The 15591-nt window shown below is 56.6% G+C and overlaps 1 protein-coding gene across 10 annotated transcripts in view; it reads left to right on the top strand.

Annotated features, from left to right (window-relative positions):
* The window catches only part of NADSYN1 (NAD synthetase 1), a 41437-nt gene that overhangs the window by 25510 nt on the left and 336 nt on the right, over positions 1-15591 (top strand). For 5 of the 10 annotated variants that reach the window (XM_044749804.2, XM_070488381.1, XM_044749803.2 and 2 more), the window contains 11 exons: positions 519-593; positions 1515-1639; positions 2118-2166; positions 3093-3195; positions 3670-3838; positions 4883-5018; positions 5917-6023; positions 9603-9734; positions 10327-10396; positions 13476-13604; positions 14456-14632. In XM_044749804.2, coding sequence (XP_044605739.1) covers positions 519-593; positions 1515-1639; positions 2118-2166; positions 3093-3195; positions 3670-3838; positions 4883-5018; positions 5917-6023; positions 9603-9734; positions 10327-10396; positions 13476-13604; positions 14456-14632 — 1272 coding nt within the window. Of the gene's footprint in view, positions 1-518; positions 594-1514; positions 1640-2117; positions 2167-3092; positions 3196-3669; positions 3839-4882; positions 5019-5916; positions 6024-9602; positions 9735-9910; positions 10397-13273; positions 13605-14455; positions 14633-15591 lie in introns of those variants that run through there. The other 5 variants (XR_011495220.1, XR_011495219.1, XR_011495221.1 and 2 more) reach the window with 5 other exon arrangements.

Consider the following 15591-nt stretch of genomic DNA (forward strand, 5'->3'; position numbering starts at 1 on the left):
GGACCCTGGGGTGGGTTGCCGGGGCTCTGGCTTCACCTCTCTGCCAGTTTCCAGGTCCGCCTTCCTCTGTGTTGGCTTCATTCTTGGGTTGTGTCTCCTCATGGTCACAGAATGGCTGCAGCAGCTCCAGCCATCTCACCTCCACACAGCCACATTCAAAGGTAGAAAAGGGACCCTTGATTCTCGGGTGTCTGAGAAGAGAGAGGCCTTCTCAGAAGCTCCCAGCAGACATTTATTGACAAAATTGGGTCCTGTGCCATGATTAACAGATCACTGGCAAGGTTCTGAGTTCAACAGAGATTCTGGGGGCAACAGCAAGGGAGAAGGGTTATTGGTTGGCAAAACACTGGCCGCCCCTCTCCCTGAGCCCCTAGGAATCCACGGGTCCCCAGTCCCTGCCTTCCAAGGTGGGACGCATCCGGGTGTAATTTGGCACACCTATTAAAGTGGCCAGATTACAGGAGTGAGTGAAAAAAACCCCAGGAAGTCACCTTTTCTCCTTGAAACTCCTTCTCCAGGAGGTCCTCACTGCCACCTTGGACTTGGAGGATGTCAGAAGCTACCGGGCGGAGATTTCGTCTCGAAACCTGGCGGTAAGCACTCCAGTAGACACCAGTGTAGGATGCTCATCAGAGACCTGGAAACTTGTTCTTTTTTAATAACGGCTTTATTGACTTATCGTCCGCCGACCACGCGATTCACTGATTTAAGCCCTTGAGTCAGTGGTGTTTAGCATCTTCACGGAGTTATGCAGCTATCACCACTGTCTGCGTTAGAACATTTTCATCACCCCGAAAGGAAACTTGTCCCCAGTAGCCATCACTCCCCATTCCCCACCCCCAGCCCCTGGCAACCACTGGTCCGCTTTCTGTCCATGGATTAGCCTGTTCTGGGATATTTCCTGTAAATGGAGTCATACAATATGTGGTCTTTTGCGTCTGGCTTCTTTCACTGAGCATATTGTTCTCGGGGATCATCGATGTCATGGCGTGTCTGTGCTTCCTTCCTTTGTATTGTCAGATGATTTCCCCCCGAATGGATAGACCACCTTTTGTTTGTCCATTCGTCTGTCCATTCCTGGATATTTGGGTTGTTTCTGCTTTTTGTCAGTGACGAATACTGCTGCTAGGACCGTATGCACAGGTTTTCGTGGGGACATATAGACATATATGTCCTCCGTTTCTCTTGGGGACATACCTGGGAGTGGAATTGCTGGGTCTTATTTTAATGCTGTGTTTTAATCTTTGGAGGCGCTGTCAGATGTCTCCACGGCGGCTGCAGCATCTCACGTTCCCCCCGGGACGCACGTCCTAGGTTCTGATTTCTCCACATCTCGGCAGCGCTTGTTACCGGCTGTCCTGATTCGAGCCGTCCTGGCCGGTGTGGGGGATCCCACCGTGGTTTCGATGGGTGTATCCCACTGCCTATGGGGTCCTGCTCCTCCCTGGGTCTCAGGAACCCGTGAGGGTTTCGGTACTGAGTGGGTGTCATTCTGTCCTGAATGTCCATCGCAGGCCAGCAGGGTGAGCCCCTACCCCCGAGTGAAGGTGGACTTCGCCCTCTCGTGCCGCGAGGATCTGCTGGAGCCGCTGTCCGAGCCCGTCGAGTGGAAATACCACAGTCCTGCCGAGGAGATCAGGTGGGGGTCCTTCGAGTGCAAGAAGGGATGCTGTGGCTCCGGGAGCCACTCCCTTGTCCCCACTGCTGCCGAGTCAGCTTGCACTGATCGCGTTGGGTGGTGGCACGGAGCCGGTGCTGGTGGCTGGTCATCAGAACCTGCCTGCGCTGGCTGCTGGTCAGGAGGAGGCTGCAGCTCGTCAGGGTCGAGGGCATGGACACCGTAGCCAGACCACCTGGCTTCTGTTCCCAGCTGTGCCCTTCCTTGTGCGAGGACCTTGGGCACAAACGCGCCGTCCCCTCCTTCCTGTGTCTCAGTTCTCCCATTTCATAAAGGGGCCGACAGCGCCTACCTGCCAGGGCTGCTGTGAGGTGCTTAGAACAGAGACGGTGTGTCGTGAGAGCCCAGCTGCTGGCGGTTCTCGCTGGCGCCGCTTCCCCCTTGGCACCTGCCCCTAGCACAGCGGATCCCTAACCTCCTGCTTCCAATTGTTCCCCAGCCTTGGACCTGCCTGCTGGCTCTGGGATTTTTTAAGGCGTAGCCAACAGGTAAGATCTCCCATGTCTCACCAGCTCCCTTTGCTCGTACTGCCGGTTGGTTTGCGTTGGATTGTATGGCAGACGAGTGACTGGTTTTTTTTCCTTTTTTTTTTTGTATGTGGGACACCTGCACAGCGTGGCTGGTGAGTGGAGTAGGTCCACGCCCGGGATCTGAACCCGCGAACCCAGGCTGCTGAAGCAGAGTGCGCGCGTGGAACTTTAACCACTGTGCCATGCGGCTGGGCTCTGATTTTTTTTTTTTTTTGAGGAAGATTAGCCTTGAGCTAACTATTGTTGATCCTCCTCTTTTTGCTGAGGAAGACTGGCCCTGAGCTAACATCCATGCCCATCTTCCTCTATTTTGTATGTGGGATGCCTACCACAGCATGGCTTTTGCCAAGTGGTGCCATGTCCGCACCCGGGATCCGAACTGGCGAACCCCGGGCCGCCGAGAAGCGGAAAGTGTGAACTTAGCTGCTGTGCCACCGGGCTGGCCCTGATTTTTTTTTTTTTAATGCAAACAACAAAAAAACATGTCTTTGCTCTGCCTCAGTTGGGAGCTTAGTCTATGCTAGCCAGAGGCTGAAGGGCACGCTGAGGCTGGCTCCATCTTTGGAGTCCTGGTGGGACCCATGTCCCGTGACCTTCGCAGTTCTGAGACTCGCCCTCTGCTGCTAGTCTCGTGGCCCCGCACGTCTGTAATTCACATGGAGAATCAGCCTTAGACACTCTCTGCAGGGGAAGGTCGTCCTTCCCTCCGGAAAATCCATTCTGGAACGTGCAGGCCGTCTTTTTTCCTCCCCCGGCCAGAGCTCAGACGCCCACGAGCCTGGTTGTGGAGCGTCAGTCGGATTTGCGGGTGGAGCTGGGTTCCTGTTGGGCACATGGCGTCTCTGAGGCTCAGCTCACACCCGCCTTTGTCTGGCCCCTTCCAGGCGGGCTTCTTCCTGCCCCTGAGTGGCGGGGTGGACAGCGCAGCCACCGCCTGTCTCGTCTACTCCCTGTGCCGCCAGGTCTGCGAGGCCGTGAAGAACGGAAGTAGGTGACATCCGTCGGCTGGAGGGAGACGTGGGGGTCTGCCATGGGGCTGCCTGTGGGAGGAGCAGAGGAAAAACCCAGGTCCTGGGCAGCAGGGATCGTGGAGGCTCTGTGGACCTGCTCAGCTGTCATAACCTCATGCTCAAGTCCCGGGGCCTGGGGACAGCAGGGTCGTTGAAGTCCCTCCCCAGGGCTTTGGACCAACATGGCTGTGTCCCTCAGGCACAGGTGCCTGCTGCTGCCTCTTGGCAGTGTGGCCTGGTGGAAAGAACACAGGCTTTGGGGTCAGGCAACCCAGGTTCAGATGCTCCCACCACGTGCTCCGATGGTGACCATTCCCTCTGTGCGTACAACCCAAACCGAGGACGATGACCCTTCTCTGACGAGAGAGCCAGGCCGAGCGAGAGGGATTAAGCCCCTCGGGCACCTCTCGCACAGCAAGCGGCTAATGCCCTGTGTCCCGGTGGTTTTCAGATCAGGAAGTGCTGGCTGACGTCCGGACCATCGTGAACCAGATCAGCTACACCCCCCAGGACCCCCGGGAGCTGTGTGGACGCATCCTGACGACCTGCTACATGGCCAGCGAGAACTCCTCCCGGGAGACGTGCAACAGGGCCACAGAGCTGGCCCAGCAGATTGGAAGGTAGAGGTGGGCACTCATGTTGGGCATGAGCGGATGGCGCTGACGAGGATTAGAGCCCCCAGAAACTCCTCCTGTGTAGGCATTTGCGGTTAAATGTAGGTCCAGGAATTGAGGTTTCTTCCCTCTCTTGATTTGAGCCAGATTTTAGGGAAACTGTGTATCAGTTTTATCCCAAAACCCAGCTGTGTCTAAGGTTTCCCCCCTCTTTCTGCTCCTTTCTTGCGTCACAGGCACAGGCTGCCAGGGCCGACGTGCTCCCCCGTGGGATCACATGGTACCCGCTCAGCCGGTCTTGGGAGGGGCTGGTGGTGCGACCCGCCTCTCTGCCCTCTTCCACCCTAGTCAGTTCTCTGTCCCTGAGGAAGATGCAGAGAGCTAGAGAAGGGAGACAGTTCCATTTGGAGTGTTCCGTTTATTCCGCCTCTCAGGAAAGCACAAGGAGCTGCCCCTCCTGCGTGCTGAGCTCACCTGCCCACCCCAGCAATTCTGCTCCTGGGTCTAGACTCAAAGGAAGTGAGGGCAGGACTCAAACGGATGTCTGTGCCGCCGTGTTCACAGCAGTATTCACAATAGCCAGAAGGTGGAGACAACCCCCGCGTCCGTCAGCAGGTGAATGGACACACAGATGGTGGTCCAGGCATAGAATAACCGTAAAGAGAGGAAGCGCGGACACAGGCTACCACCTGGATGAACCTCGAGGACATGATGCTCAGTGAAAGGAGCCAGGCACGGAAGGAACACATATTGTGTGATTTCTCTAAAATGTCCAGAATAGGCAAATCCAAAGAGAAAGTGGACTAGTGGTTGTCAGAGGCTGCAGGAGGAGAGAACAAGGAGTGAGTGCTAATGGGTATGGGGTTTCCTTTATGGGGGATGAAAACGTCCTGGAACTAGATAGAGGTGGTGGTTGCACCACATTGTGAATGCACTAAATGTCACTGAATTGTGCACTTTGGTTAAAATGGTAAACCGTGTGTTATGTGTGTTTTATGTAATGCACACGCGTGCGTGCTGCCCCTCCACGCACACCGTTTCTCCTTCCAGCCACCACATCGGCCTCAACATTGATCCCGCCGTGAAGGCTGTCGTGGGCATCTTCAGCCTGGTGACGGGGACAAGCCCCCTGTTTGCGGTCCAGGGAGGAAGCAGCAGGGAAAACCTCGCACTGCAGAATGTACAGGTGGGCCTCCCAGCCTGGCTGCTGCCACCCCACGGCCAGGGCACCCTGGGGACAGCCAGTGTGGCGTCAGCAGCCGTGTCCTCAATAGAGACACTGACCATGCAGCCTCATGGACAAGGCCAGGGGTCTGCGTGTGTGTGGGAGAGAGCATACAAGTGTTTGAGTGTGTAAGAGGGTGTGAGGGTGTCTGAGAGTGCGTGAGTGTGTGTGGGTGAACGTATGTGTGAGCATGACTGTGTGAGTGAAAGTATGAGAGTGAGACGGAAGTGTGAATGAGTGTGTATGCAAGTGTGTGATCAGTGTGTGTATGCATGGTGTGAGTGTGTGCATTAGTGTGAGTTTGTGAGAGTGAGGTGTGAGTGTGCACAAGTGTGTGTGAGTGTCGGTTTTCCGCATCTTCGGGCGGGGACTGCCCTAGCTCCCACGCTGCAGCAGGAGAGCTGGACACCGGTCAGCTGGTGGCGGGACAGAGGGGCCCTGGGCGCCAGCTGCTCAGCTCTGCGCCTCCCTCTGACCCCTTTCTGTGGGCATGGGTGGCCTTCCCTCCTCCAGAAACACCTGTGGTGTGGGGAGTGGTGCGCGATGGCCGAGATCCCACCCCGCTGACTTTGCAGTCCAGGCCAGGCTCTCGGCTTCCTGGCTCTGGTCCTTCCATCTCGGACTCCACTGCTGCAGGGCGCACACGAGCACCGCGGAGATGGGGCCACCCCGGGAGGAACACAGGCCTCCTGGACCCTCCCTGGATGCTAGAAAGCCCCTAGATTACCATGATCTTCCTCTTCTCCAGAGCTGGCTGGGGAGAACCCTTTCTCCAGCTGTGACGGGAACACTGTGTTGATATGTGGGCCCCGCGTGCTCGGGCCCTGCACAGGGTAACATGTCCCCTCCTGTCGTCCAGGCTCGGATAAGGATGGTCGTTGCCTATCTCTTCGCTCAGCTGAGCCTCTGGTCCCGGGGTGCTCGAGGTGGGCTGCTGGTGCTCGGATCCGCCAACGTGGATGAGAGGTGAGTGTGGCCCGGTGGGCGTGGCGGGGGCTCCCTAGCACCTGGGTCTCTGCAGGCGAGCACTCTGGAGGCGATGAGACCATGATGTCTCACTGGTTCTTGCAGCGTCTGTGTGTGTGGTGGGGGTCACATCATCCTACATCTCAGGGCACATTTGGCTCCAGGGGCAACGTCGTTTCTCCAGTTTCCCCGTGACCGAGTGTGAAGACGGTCAGCGCTGTGTCCCTCCGGCTCCCTCGCCCCCAGCCCTGCCCGGCTTCACCTCGCTCCTGGGTCTTCCTTCATCCTGTGTCTCAACCATCTTCCACCCCCGCCGCACGCGTTCAGGCTGGTCTCTCTCTCCTGGGCGATTCCTCTGCCTCTTAGGTCGTCCGTCTGTAGCCAGTTTTCATTTCCAAGCCACAGAGTTCATTTTTCATGTGACCGCTTTCTTGTATTGTTCTCTTGTTAAAAAAAATTGTTCCTTATTAGCTGGCGAATTTCAAAAACGTTAACTGTCCATCCCGGGCCCCACCTCCTGTGCATCCTGCTCACGCAGCCGAGAGAGGGTGGCCTGGCAGGATGGGGATGTGGAGTGGCGAGCCGTGGTTGGCTTCTGGCATCCTTTGGCGTCAGAGGGAGAATCGTCAGTTTCTGCTGATGGACCAGATGAGGGGTGAGGATGCCCAGGCCGACCCTGAGTTTTGGGGCCTGAGCAACCTACAGGATGGACTTGCCCATGACCAGATGTGGGAGATGGCGGGAAGAGGGTGGGGAGATCAGGGGCTCGGTTTTGGGAATGCTGAGTTGGAGGTACTTTCTAGACACCCAAGTGGAGATGTGAGGCAGGCAGCTGTTCAGGGATTCTGAAGTTCAGGGGTGAAACACACATCAGGGAGTCCTCAGCGTGGTGAGGTGCCATTGAAGCCACAAGACCGGGTGGGGTCACCATGAGACTGTCCACACAGCAGGGAGGGGCTTCAAGGACTGTGCCCTGAGACACCCCTGTACTGGGAACCTGGGGGGTGAAGAGGTCCCAGAGAAAAGGAGAAGCAGGCGGCCAGGTGGGAGTCAACCAAGAGAAAGTGGTACCCAGAGCCAAGCAGAGGCTCCTCCCGGGAGGAGGAGGGGGCTGACGGTGCTTATTGATCAGGGATGGGGAGCACTGGGGTTGGCCACAGGGTTTTCCAGACTGAAGACTCGGGGGGCGGAGCTTGACAAGGACGGTTTTGCTGGAGGGGCCACGGCAGGAACCTGGCAGGAGAAGGCTCTCGAGAGAACAGGATGGGGAGTGGAGACACCCCCGAGGGATTCAGTCGCAGGAAGGTGGGGCTGAGAGAGGATTTGAAGGTGGGAGGCCTTAGAGCATTCCTTGTGCTCACGGAAGTGGAAGTGGAGGCGAGCATCGATGATGCGCGTGCACGAGGGGAGCCTGGTCCACTTGCTGAAACTGGTGAAAATGCCTGTTACGTGACGGTCTCAGTCAGCTCGGGTGTCCACACGAAACAACACGCACTGGGTGGCTGCAACCACAGATGTTTGTAGCTCGCGGTCCTGGATGCTGGGAGCACGCGATCCGGGTGCCGGCTGATTGGTTCCTGTTGAGGACTCTTCCTGATTTGCAGATGGCCGCCTCTCGCCGTGTCCTCACAGGGCAGGGAGACAGAAAGCTCTCCCTCCTCTTATAGGGACATCAGTCCTGTTGGATTAGGACCCACTCTTATCGCCTCATTTAACCTTGATGGACTCCTAGAGACCCATCTCCAAATACGGTCGCGCTGGGGGTTGGGTCATCAGCATGTGAATTTTGGGGGAACACCAGACGTTCAGTCCGTAACAGTGACTTCTTCAGCCAAGTCGTCCTTCGAGTCCAACCGATCCACCGAATCCGTCTCAATATCAGGCAGAAAAAGTCTGTCTTAATTTTTAACATATAAACATACCAGCCCCCTTCCCCACGGTAACCGCCTGCCTACTAGATTTTCATTCTCAGACAGAGACACGGCAGGAGTCTTGCCCTGAGTGGGTCTCCTGGTTGGCCCGGGGCCCCACACCTGCAGGCGCTGTCCCCACACTGTCTGCATTACTCCTGGGGCATCTTTGGGAGTAGGCGGGGGATGGCGGAGGTGCGGTGAAAGATGAAAACAGGCATCTCTTCCGGCCAGTAAGTCCCACACGATGACCTGTTTTGCTGTCAGCTGTCCCTCCACAGGACGGGGGGCGGTGGGATGCCCAGTGGGGCTTGGTTGGAGGAGGCCCCGCCAGGCACCAGGTTGTGATCGTCCCTCTGTTTGGCACCCTGGGGGTCTCCCACCCGGGCATCGCACCCTAGTAGGAGTCAGGAGGGGTGCGAGGTTGGTGTCTCTCTGGGAGAGTGGGGAGAGGTCCGTGGTGTGAGTGGAGGTGGGCAGGGGCCACGTGGCGGTGGCACAGGTGCATTTCCAGGTGTGTGTGGAGGTTAGGGGAGACGGGCGGAGAGAAGCAGCTGTTTTTGAGGAACTGCACGTTCAGCAAGGCTGGTGTTGTAGGGTGAGCTTGGGGAGCGTGGAGAAATGCATGTGGCCAGACAGGCAGCGGCCGGACCCTGGAAGGCCTGGTGGAGCAAGGACACCGACGCCGGGGAGACTCACAGCCCAGGGGGCGTGGTCAGGCATCGCCGTGGAGGCGGGCGGGCGGGCTTGGGGGGGGGGTGGAGACCTGCGGTCATCCAGTGGTCCAGCGAGAGAACATGGTGGCCTGCATGGTGGTGGGTGGGGTGGGGAGGGGCAGAGCGGTTGAAGAGGTGGGCGACTGTCCTGTGGCTGCTGTGACAAATGACCGCAGGGTCAGTGGCTTCAACGACACGAAGGATCCTCTTGCAGTTCTGTAGGGTGGAAGTTCAGTGTGGGTCTCGCTGGGCTGAGGTCAAGGTGTCACAGGGCTGCTTCCTTCTGGACGCTCCAGGGACACGCCCTTCCTGGCTTTTCACAGCCTCCGGAGTCGTCCACGTCTCTTGGCTCGTGGCCCCTTCCTCTGTCTGCAAACCCAGCAGTATCGCGTATCTGTGTCTTTCCTCTGTCGTCACAGCTCCCTCTGAGTCTGACCCCCTGCCTCCCTTGTCCACTTTTAAAGACTCTTGTGCATTTAGGACCCACCTATAATCTTCACATCTGAAGGTCCTCAATTTAGTGACATCTGGAAAGTCCCTTTTGTCCTGTAAGGTCACGTATTTCACAGGTTCTGGGCGTAGACGTGGCATAGGTGTGGGCATCGTTGGGGGCCACTCTTCTGCCCACCCAGGAGGCCTCTAGGAGGTGGGAGTTGCCAGGTGTGGAGAGATGACCTCGCTGCTCTTGCCTGAGCAACCACATGCGCTGAGGTCCCGCCCGGCCCTCCTGGGACAGGCTGCTCCCAGCTCATCATGCCCAGCTGTGTTTCCCAACCCCGATTTCCTCTCTGGGGTGCCAAATACCTCTCCTTGGTCACCTGCAGCCTTTGCCCCTTTCCTAATCTGCCCTAGTCATACCAGACTTCCCCGCCACCCTCCGATTTGCCAAGCTTCTGGTTCCTGGGCCCCCCTGGGCTGCCGCACAGAAACTGTGTGCTCTCTCTCGTGCTCAGTCTCCTCGGCTACCTGACCAAGTACGACTGCTCCAGCGCAGACATCAACCCCATAGGCGGGATCAGCAAGTCGGACCTGAGAGCCTTCGTCCAGTTCTGCATCGAGCGCTTCCAGCTTCCCGCCCTGCAGAGGTGAATGTGTGCCCGCAAGACCGTGGCTGTGGCCCCTGGGCCACCCTCACCCCATGCAGCCACCTTCTGAGCTCCCTGTTGCCTGATGAAAATAGTCCTGCCCTTTGGCGGGCTCTTGGGGGTCTCGTGACCAGGCCGCCCCATTCCTTCTTGTCACTGCTCCGTCGTTTCCCCAGGGGGACATTGGGCAACGTCTGGAGACTTTTTTGGGTTCACGATGGGGTGTGCTCCTGGCGTCAAGTGCGTAGAGGCTTCTAAATGCCCTACAGTGCCCAAGACGGCCCCACAGCGGAGCACGCCTGGCCCAGATGTCAGTGGCGCCACAGTGGAGCAGCCACGTGTAGTTCCCTACCGTCAGCCTCCTGCCCTCCAGGTGATGAAGCCAAGCTGGCGTCCATGCTCTCTACCCGGGGACCCTCCCTCTGGGAAGCCTGGCACCGCCAACCCCGGCTCTCGCCGACACCGATGGGTTGACAGTGTGCAACTGGAGACTGGCTCGCGTGCTGGGGACAGTTGGTTTGGGGATTTCGTCCCAAAGCTCACGAGCACTTTGGCAGCCGTTGTGACTGCCCTCTGTGTGTCTTGGCTGCAGCATCCTGGCAGCGCCGGCCACCGCAGAGCTGGAGCCCTTAACCAACGGACAGGTGTCGCAGACTGACGAGGTAACGGTGGGGGCCTTGTCACCGTGTTTCTTCCCGTCTCCCTGCTCCTGGCCTGTCTGTGGGGGATTCCTTCAGTTGCACTCGCGGCCTTTGACATTTCAGTTCAGGCTTCTTGAGGTCGGGTCCTGGAAGGAGGGGGACGAGGTGAGTGGGGAGGGAGAGCATGGACGAGGGGAGTGTCTCCATGTGCCATAGGGCGACCTCAGAGAAGAGTCGCTCTTGACTCCTCCATGTCGTCCTGACCTTTTAACACTTGGGGCTGGTTGGGGTCATAGGCTGTGGTTTGCAGCTTTTGTGGACACTGTGGAAGTGGCCATAGACTGTCGTAAGATCCAAGACAACTCACCTTCCTGCTGCCAGCTCCTTCGGTCACAAAGATTTACCTCTGCATTTTCTTCGGAGAATTTTATGGTCTCAGCCCTTATGTTGGGATCTGTGATCTCGTCGAGTTAATGTTTGGGAATGGTGAGGGGAGGGGGGCCACCCTCACCCCTTTGCATGTGGACATCCGAGTGTCCCGGCGCGAGTTGTTGAAAAGACTCTTCTTTCTCCCGTTGTAAACTGTCCTGGCTTCCTTGTTGAAAACCAGTTGACTGTAAATATGTGGGTTTATTTCTGGATTCTATTCCGTTGGTCTGTATGACTGTTCTCGTGCCGGTACCACACTATCTTGATTACTGTTGCTTGTAGTGAGTTTTGAAATTGGTAAGTGTGAGTCTCCCTGCTTTGTTCTTCTTTTTTCAAGGTCATTTTGGCTCTTCTGGGTCCCTTGAATTTTCGTGTGAATTTTGAGACCAGTTATTTTCTGCCGAACAAAGAAAAAAGCCCGCTTGGATTTTCATAGCGATCGCATTGAATCTGTAGACCAATTTGATGGGTAACGCCATCTTAATAGTATTAATCTTCTCATCATGAACACGGGATGTGCTCCCATTTATTTAGGTTGTCGATAGTGCCTTTCGACAATGTTTTGTAGAGTATAAGCGTGCACTTGTTTTGTTAAATTCCCTTCTGAGTAGTTTACTCTTCTTGCTACTATTGTCAACGGAACTGTTTTCTTCATTCCGTTTTTGGATGCTTCGTTGCCAGCGTACAGAAACACAGTTGATATTCTCTCCTGTTTTTTGTTCTCTATTTCGTTCGTTTCCCCTCCAGTCTTTACTCCATCCTTCTATGGGCCTGAGGGTTAGTGTGCTTTTTCCTCAGTGTTGTAGGGCAGAAGGTTGGGTTGTCGATTTGAGATCTTCTTTCTTCATATGGGCGTTTACAGCTATGAATTTCTCTCCTCGCCCGGCTGTCCCCACAGCCCGTGTCTCGATACGCTGCGTCTTCATTTTCCTTCATCTGCAAGTGTTTTCCGATTTTCTTGTGATTTCTTCTTTGACCCTTTGGTTGTTCCGCTGTGTGCTGTTTCGTTGCCACATGTGCGTGAGCTTCTGAAATTTCTTTCTGCTGCTGAATTTGTAATTCTGTTCCAGTATGGTCGGACAGCACGCTTTGTGTGATTTCAGCGTTTACAATTTATGGAGGCTGTTACAGCCTGGCGTGCGTCTGTCCTGGAGACTGCTCTGCGTGCGCTGGGGAAGCGCCTGTATTCCGCAGGTGCTGGCTGGAGGTTCTGAGGGTGTTTGCGGGGCTGGTTGGTTGACGGTGTTCCAGTCTTCCAGCTTCCCCTTGATTGTTTTCTCTAGTTCTGCCTGTTGTCGAAAGTGGGCAATCGATGTCTCTATTAGTGTTGAATTTAGGGCATTAAAGCATCACACGAGAAAATGTGCACTTTGTGTGAAAGAAGGAAGTAGAGGAGGTCACATGCCAGCACCCGTCAGGTGCTGGGGGCTCGGTGGTGAGCAGGGTGGACACGGTCACTTTCCCTAAAATGCTCATAGTCCCCTGGAGGGGACAGACAAGCAGGCAGGAACCGTGGTGGCCCCAGGTGGCTATGACTGCTGCCCGCAAAATCAACCCGGGTGACCTGGTGGTGGCAGTGTCCCTTAGATAGAGATCAGCACAGGCCTCCCCAAGGAGGAGATGGTGGAGCTGAGGCCGGAGGGAAGGCCAGGGTGGGCGATGGGAGCAGGAGGCGGGACCCCTCCAGACCGTGCTCGGAGGAGAGTGCTGTGCTGCGTCACCGTCCGTCTCTCTGACGGGGCTCTGGCTGCCTATTCTGGGCTGCGCAAGAATCGAGAGGGAACTGGAGCAGATGCTGAGGAGTGGAGAAGGCGTCCAGCTCGTGTGAGCCTCGGTGTGAGGCTGACCCTTTGGAGCCGGGCCTGGGGCATGCTGCAGCCTCTGACAGGGCCCTGATTTCTGCAAACGTATTCTCTCTCCTCTGAGTCCTCCGCTCTTGAGGAAAGCGGGCTCCCGGGGCCAGGGCCTGGGGCCTGTCTGCTCGGCCGCTGTGCCTGACGTGGAATGGTGCCTGTATGGGTTTCCTGGGACAGCTGTAACAGTGGCCGCAGACCAGGCAGCTTGAACAACAGAACTCATTCTCTGTTGGTTCTGGAGGCCAGAGTCTGGACTCCAGGTGCTGGCAGGGCTGCGCTCCCTCCGAAAATTCTAGAGGAGGTTCCTTCCTGCCTCTTCCAGCTTCTAGGGGCCCCAGGAGTTCCTGGCTTCCGTCCGCATCACTGCAGCCTCTGCCTCCATCTTCATCTGGCCTTCTCTGTGTCTTCTCTTCTGTCTCCTCTAAGGGCGCCCGTCGCCGGGTTTAGGGCCTGCCCCAAGTCCAGGGTCATCGCCCCTTGAGATCCTTAACCCGATCATATCTGCAAAGATCCTTTTTCCAAGTAAAGTCACAATTTCTAGGTTCTGGGGCTTAGGACATGTACACATCTTTTGTGAGGCCGCAGTTCAGTGACCTGCAGTTCTCAAAATCAGGTGTCTATTCTTCATGTTTTCCGAATGCCACCGTCATATCCACCAGTCAGTGTTGGGGACAGGACCCTCAGCTCTGCTCCTGGCCCTCTGAGAACGTCTCCCCTCCCCTGCGTCTCCGATCCCTGTCCCCGAGAGAAGTTTTAAGCGCTCTTCCGGCGCCGACGTGCTGTCCCTCCGGGAAACGCCTGTCGTTCCTCCGCAGGAAGACATGGGGATGACGTACGCAGAGCTCTCCGTCTACGGGAGACTCCGGAAGGTGGCCAAGACCGGGCCCTATAGCATGTTCTGCAGACTCCTCACCATGTGGGGCCACATCTGTACCCCGCGGCAGGTAAGACCGTGCGTGACACCGCAGAGGGAAGCCGGCAGGAAACGCCACCTCACAGTGGTGGGTCTGACACCAGAGCCAGGACACATGGTGAGCCCTTAAAGCAGTGATACTTTAGCTCATGGTCCTCCTGCCCAGGTCTGACCTGTCGCCAGCTCGGGCCCTGGCTAAGTGCATCTGACTGGGGCTCCACCACACCATATCGAGCAAGCAAGCTGCTCCCCCTCTGCTTTTTTTTTTTGGTGAGGAAGATTGGTCCTGAGCTAACACCTGTTGCCAGTCTTCCTCTTTTTGCTTGAGGAAGATTGGCCATGAGCTAACATCTGTGCCAGTCTTCCTGTTCTTTGTATGTGGGACGCCGCCACAGCAGAGCTTGATGAGTGGTGTGTAGGCCCCTGCCCGGGATCCGAACCCGTGAAACCTGGGCCACCAGAGCAGAGTATGTGAACCCAAATGTTATGCCACTGGGCTGACCCCTAGCTGCTCCCCTTTTCAGGGGGGTAGAGGGCAAATTTTGAGGTGTGAATATCACTGCTCTTCTGCTAGAAGCCCGTAAACATGGTGGTCCCCACAGAACCGCCTGCAAGCCTCATGGAATACGTCTTGCTGGGACCCCCACTCAGCTCTCCTGATGCAGTATCCTGGGGCGTCAGAGTGGGGAACCCGCATTTTTATAGCTCAGCTGGCCGCCCCAACCTGAGCGCTGGCATTCGTCCCCTCCTGCCCTCGGGGACGTCCAGATGCAGCGGGAGAACCCATTCGCTTGCGCGGCCCAAGGTGACCCGGGTCAGAACTCTGGCCTCGGATCATCCAACTTGACCAACTTGAAGTCGTGTGTGTGGCTCACCTCCCAGGTGGCTGAGAAGGTGAAGCGGTTTTTCTCAAAGTACTCCGCGAACAGACACAAGATGACCACGCTCACGCCCGCCTACCACGCAGAGAGCTACAGCCCCGACGACAACAGGTTCGATCTGCGGCCGTTTCTCTACCACACCGGCTGGCCGTGGCAGTTCCGGTGCATAGAAAACCAGGTACGTCAGGCACAAGTGCACGAGTGATTTTTTTCTCTGTGTTAAATGTCTGTCGTGGAAACGTCAACTCATTTCTGTCCAAGACCGAAAAGCGGTTTTATATACACGGCGTCATCTTTTCCGGTGTCCTCATTTCCACAAAGGGACCAGTGTGTCTAAGGCCGTCAGAGCTTGGCGTGTGCTGCTTAGGCTGCACTGTGTTTACTGGCGCTGCACATAGAAAAGCAGTCGCCGTCACGGCTTTACCAACGTGTGCCTGTCACTGTCGTTTCTAGACAACCCGAGCGTCCAGATGGCTTCAGATCTTGTAAACCGCCCTGTTTTCCCTTTCTTTTTGTAATTAATTGATAGAATAAAGGAGGGATTAATAACGTCAATTTAGAAAGCAAGTCGAGGTCCTGCCCGCCTTCCCTCGTCCAAGGTGAAGCGTTGGCACCGTGACGGAAGGCACGTCAGACGGGGCCCTCCCTGGAGCGGGCAGAAGCTGACGGGAGGAGGATGGCCCCTTGGTATGCGCACAGGGCAACACTGAAAAGAAGACATCGTGAGAAGTGGGACGCCGAGCTCGAGAGTCCTGGGGGCCGACAGGATCCCACTTTACACTTGGTGTTTGCGGGAGGCGTCTGAGCTCGGGATGCTGCACACATCCTGCCGTGCGTGGGACAGCCCACCTCCCACAGAGAATTAGTGCGAGGCAGGGCTTGGCCGCCACCAAGAGGCACTCAGCGAGGGATTCCCCCACATCAGGAGCGGGGTTCACAGGTTGTGCAGCCAAAAGATGGACAAGTTGTCAGGACCTTTGTAAGACACGTAGCTAGAGACCACCGGGAAGGTGTGGAGCCCGTCCTTCCAGCCTGTGCCGTGCACGTGCTCTGCCTTCTGCCCACATCTCAGCAATTCTAGATACTGTCTGAGAACCTGCTGTTTCAGGTCCCCGACTGCCACCCTCTTTGGGTGTG

This window comes from Equus asinus, chromosome 17 (assembly GCF_041296235.1).
Source record: "Equus asinus isolate D_3611 breed Donkey chromosome 17, EquAss-T2T_v2, whole genome shotgun sequence".
NCBI lineage: Eukaryota > Metazoa > Chordata > Mammalia > Perissodactyla > Equidae > Equus > Equus asinus.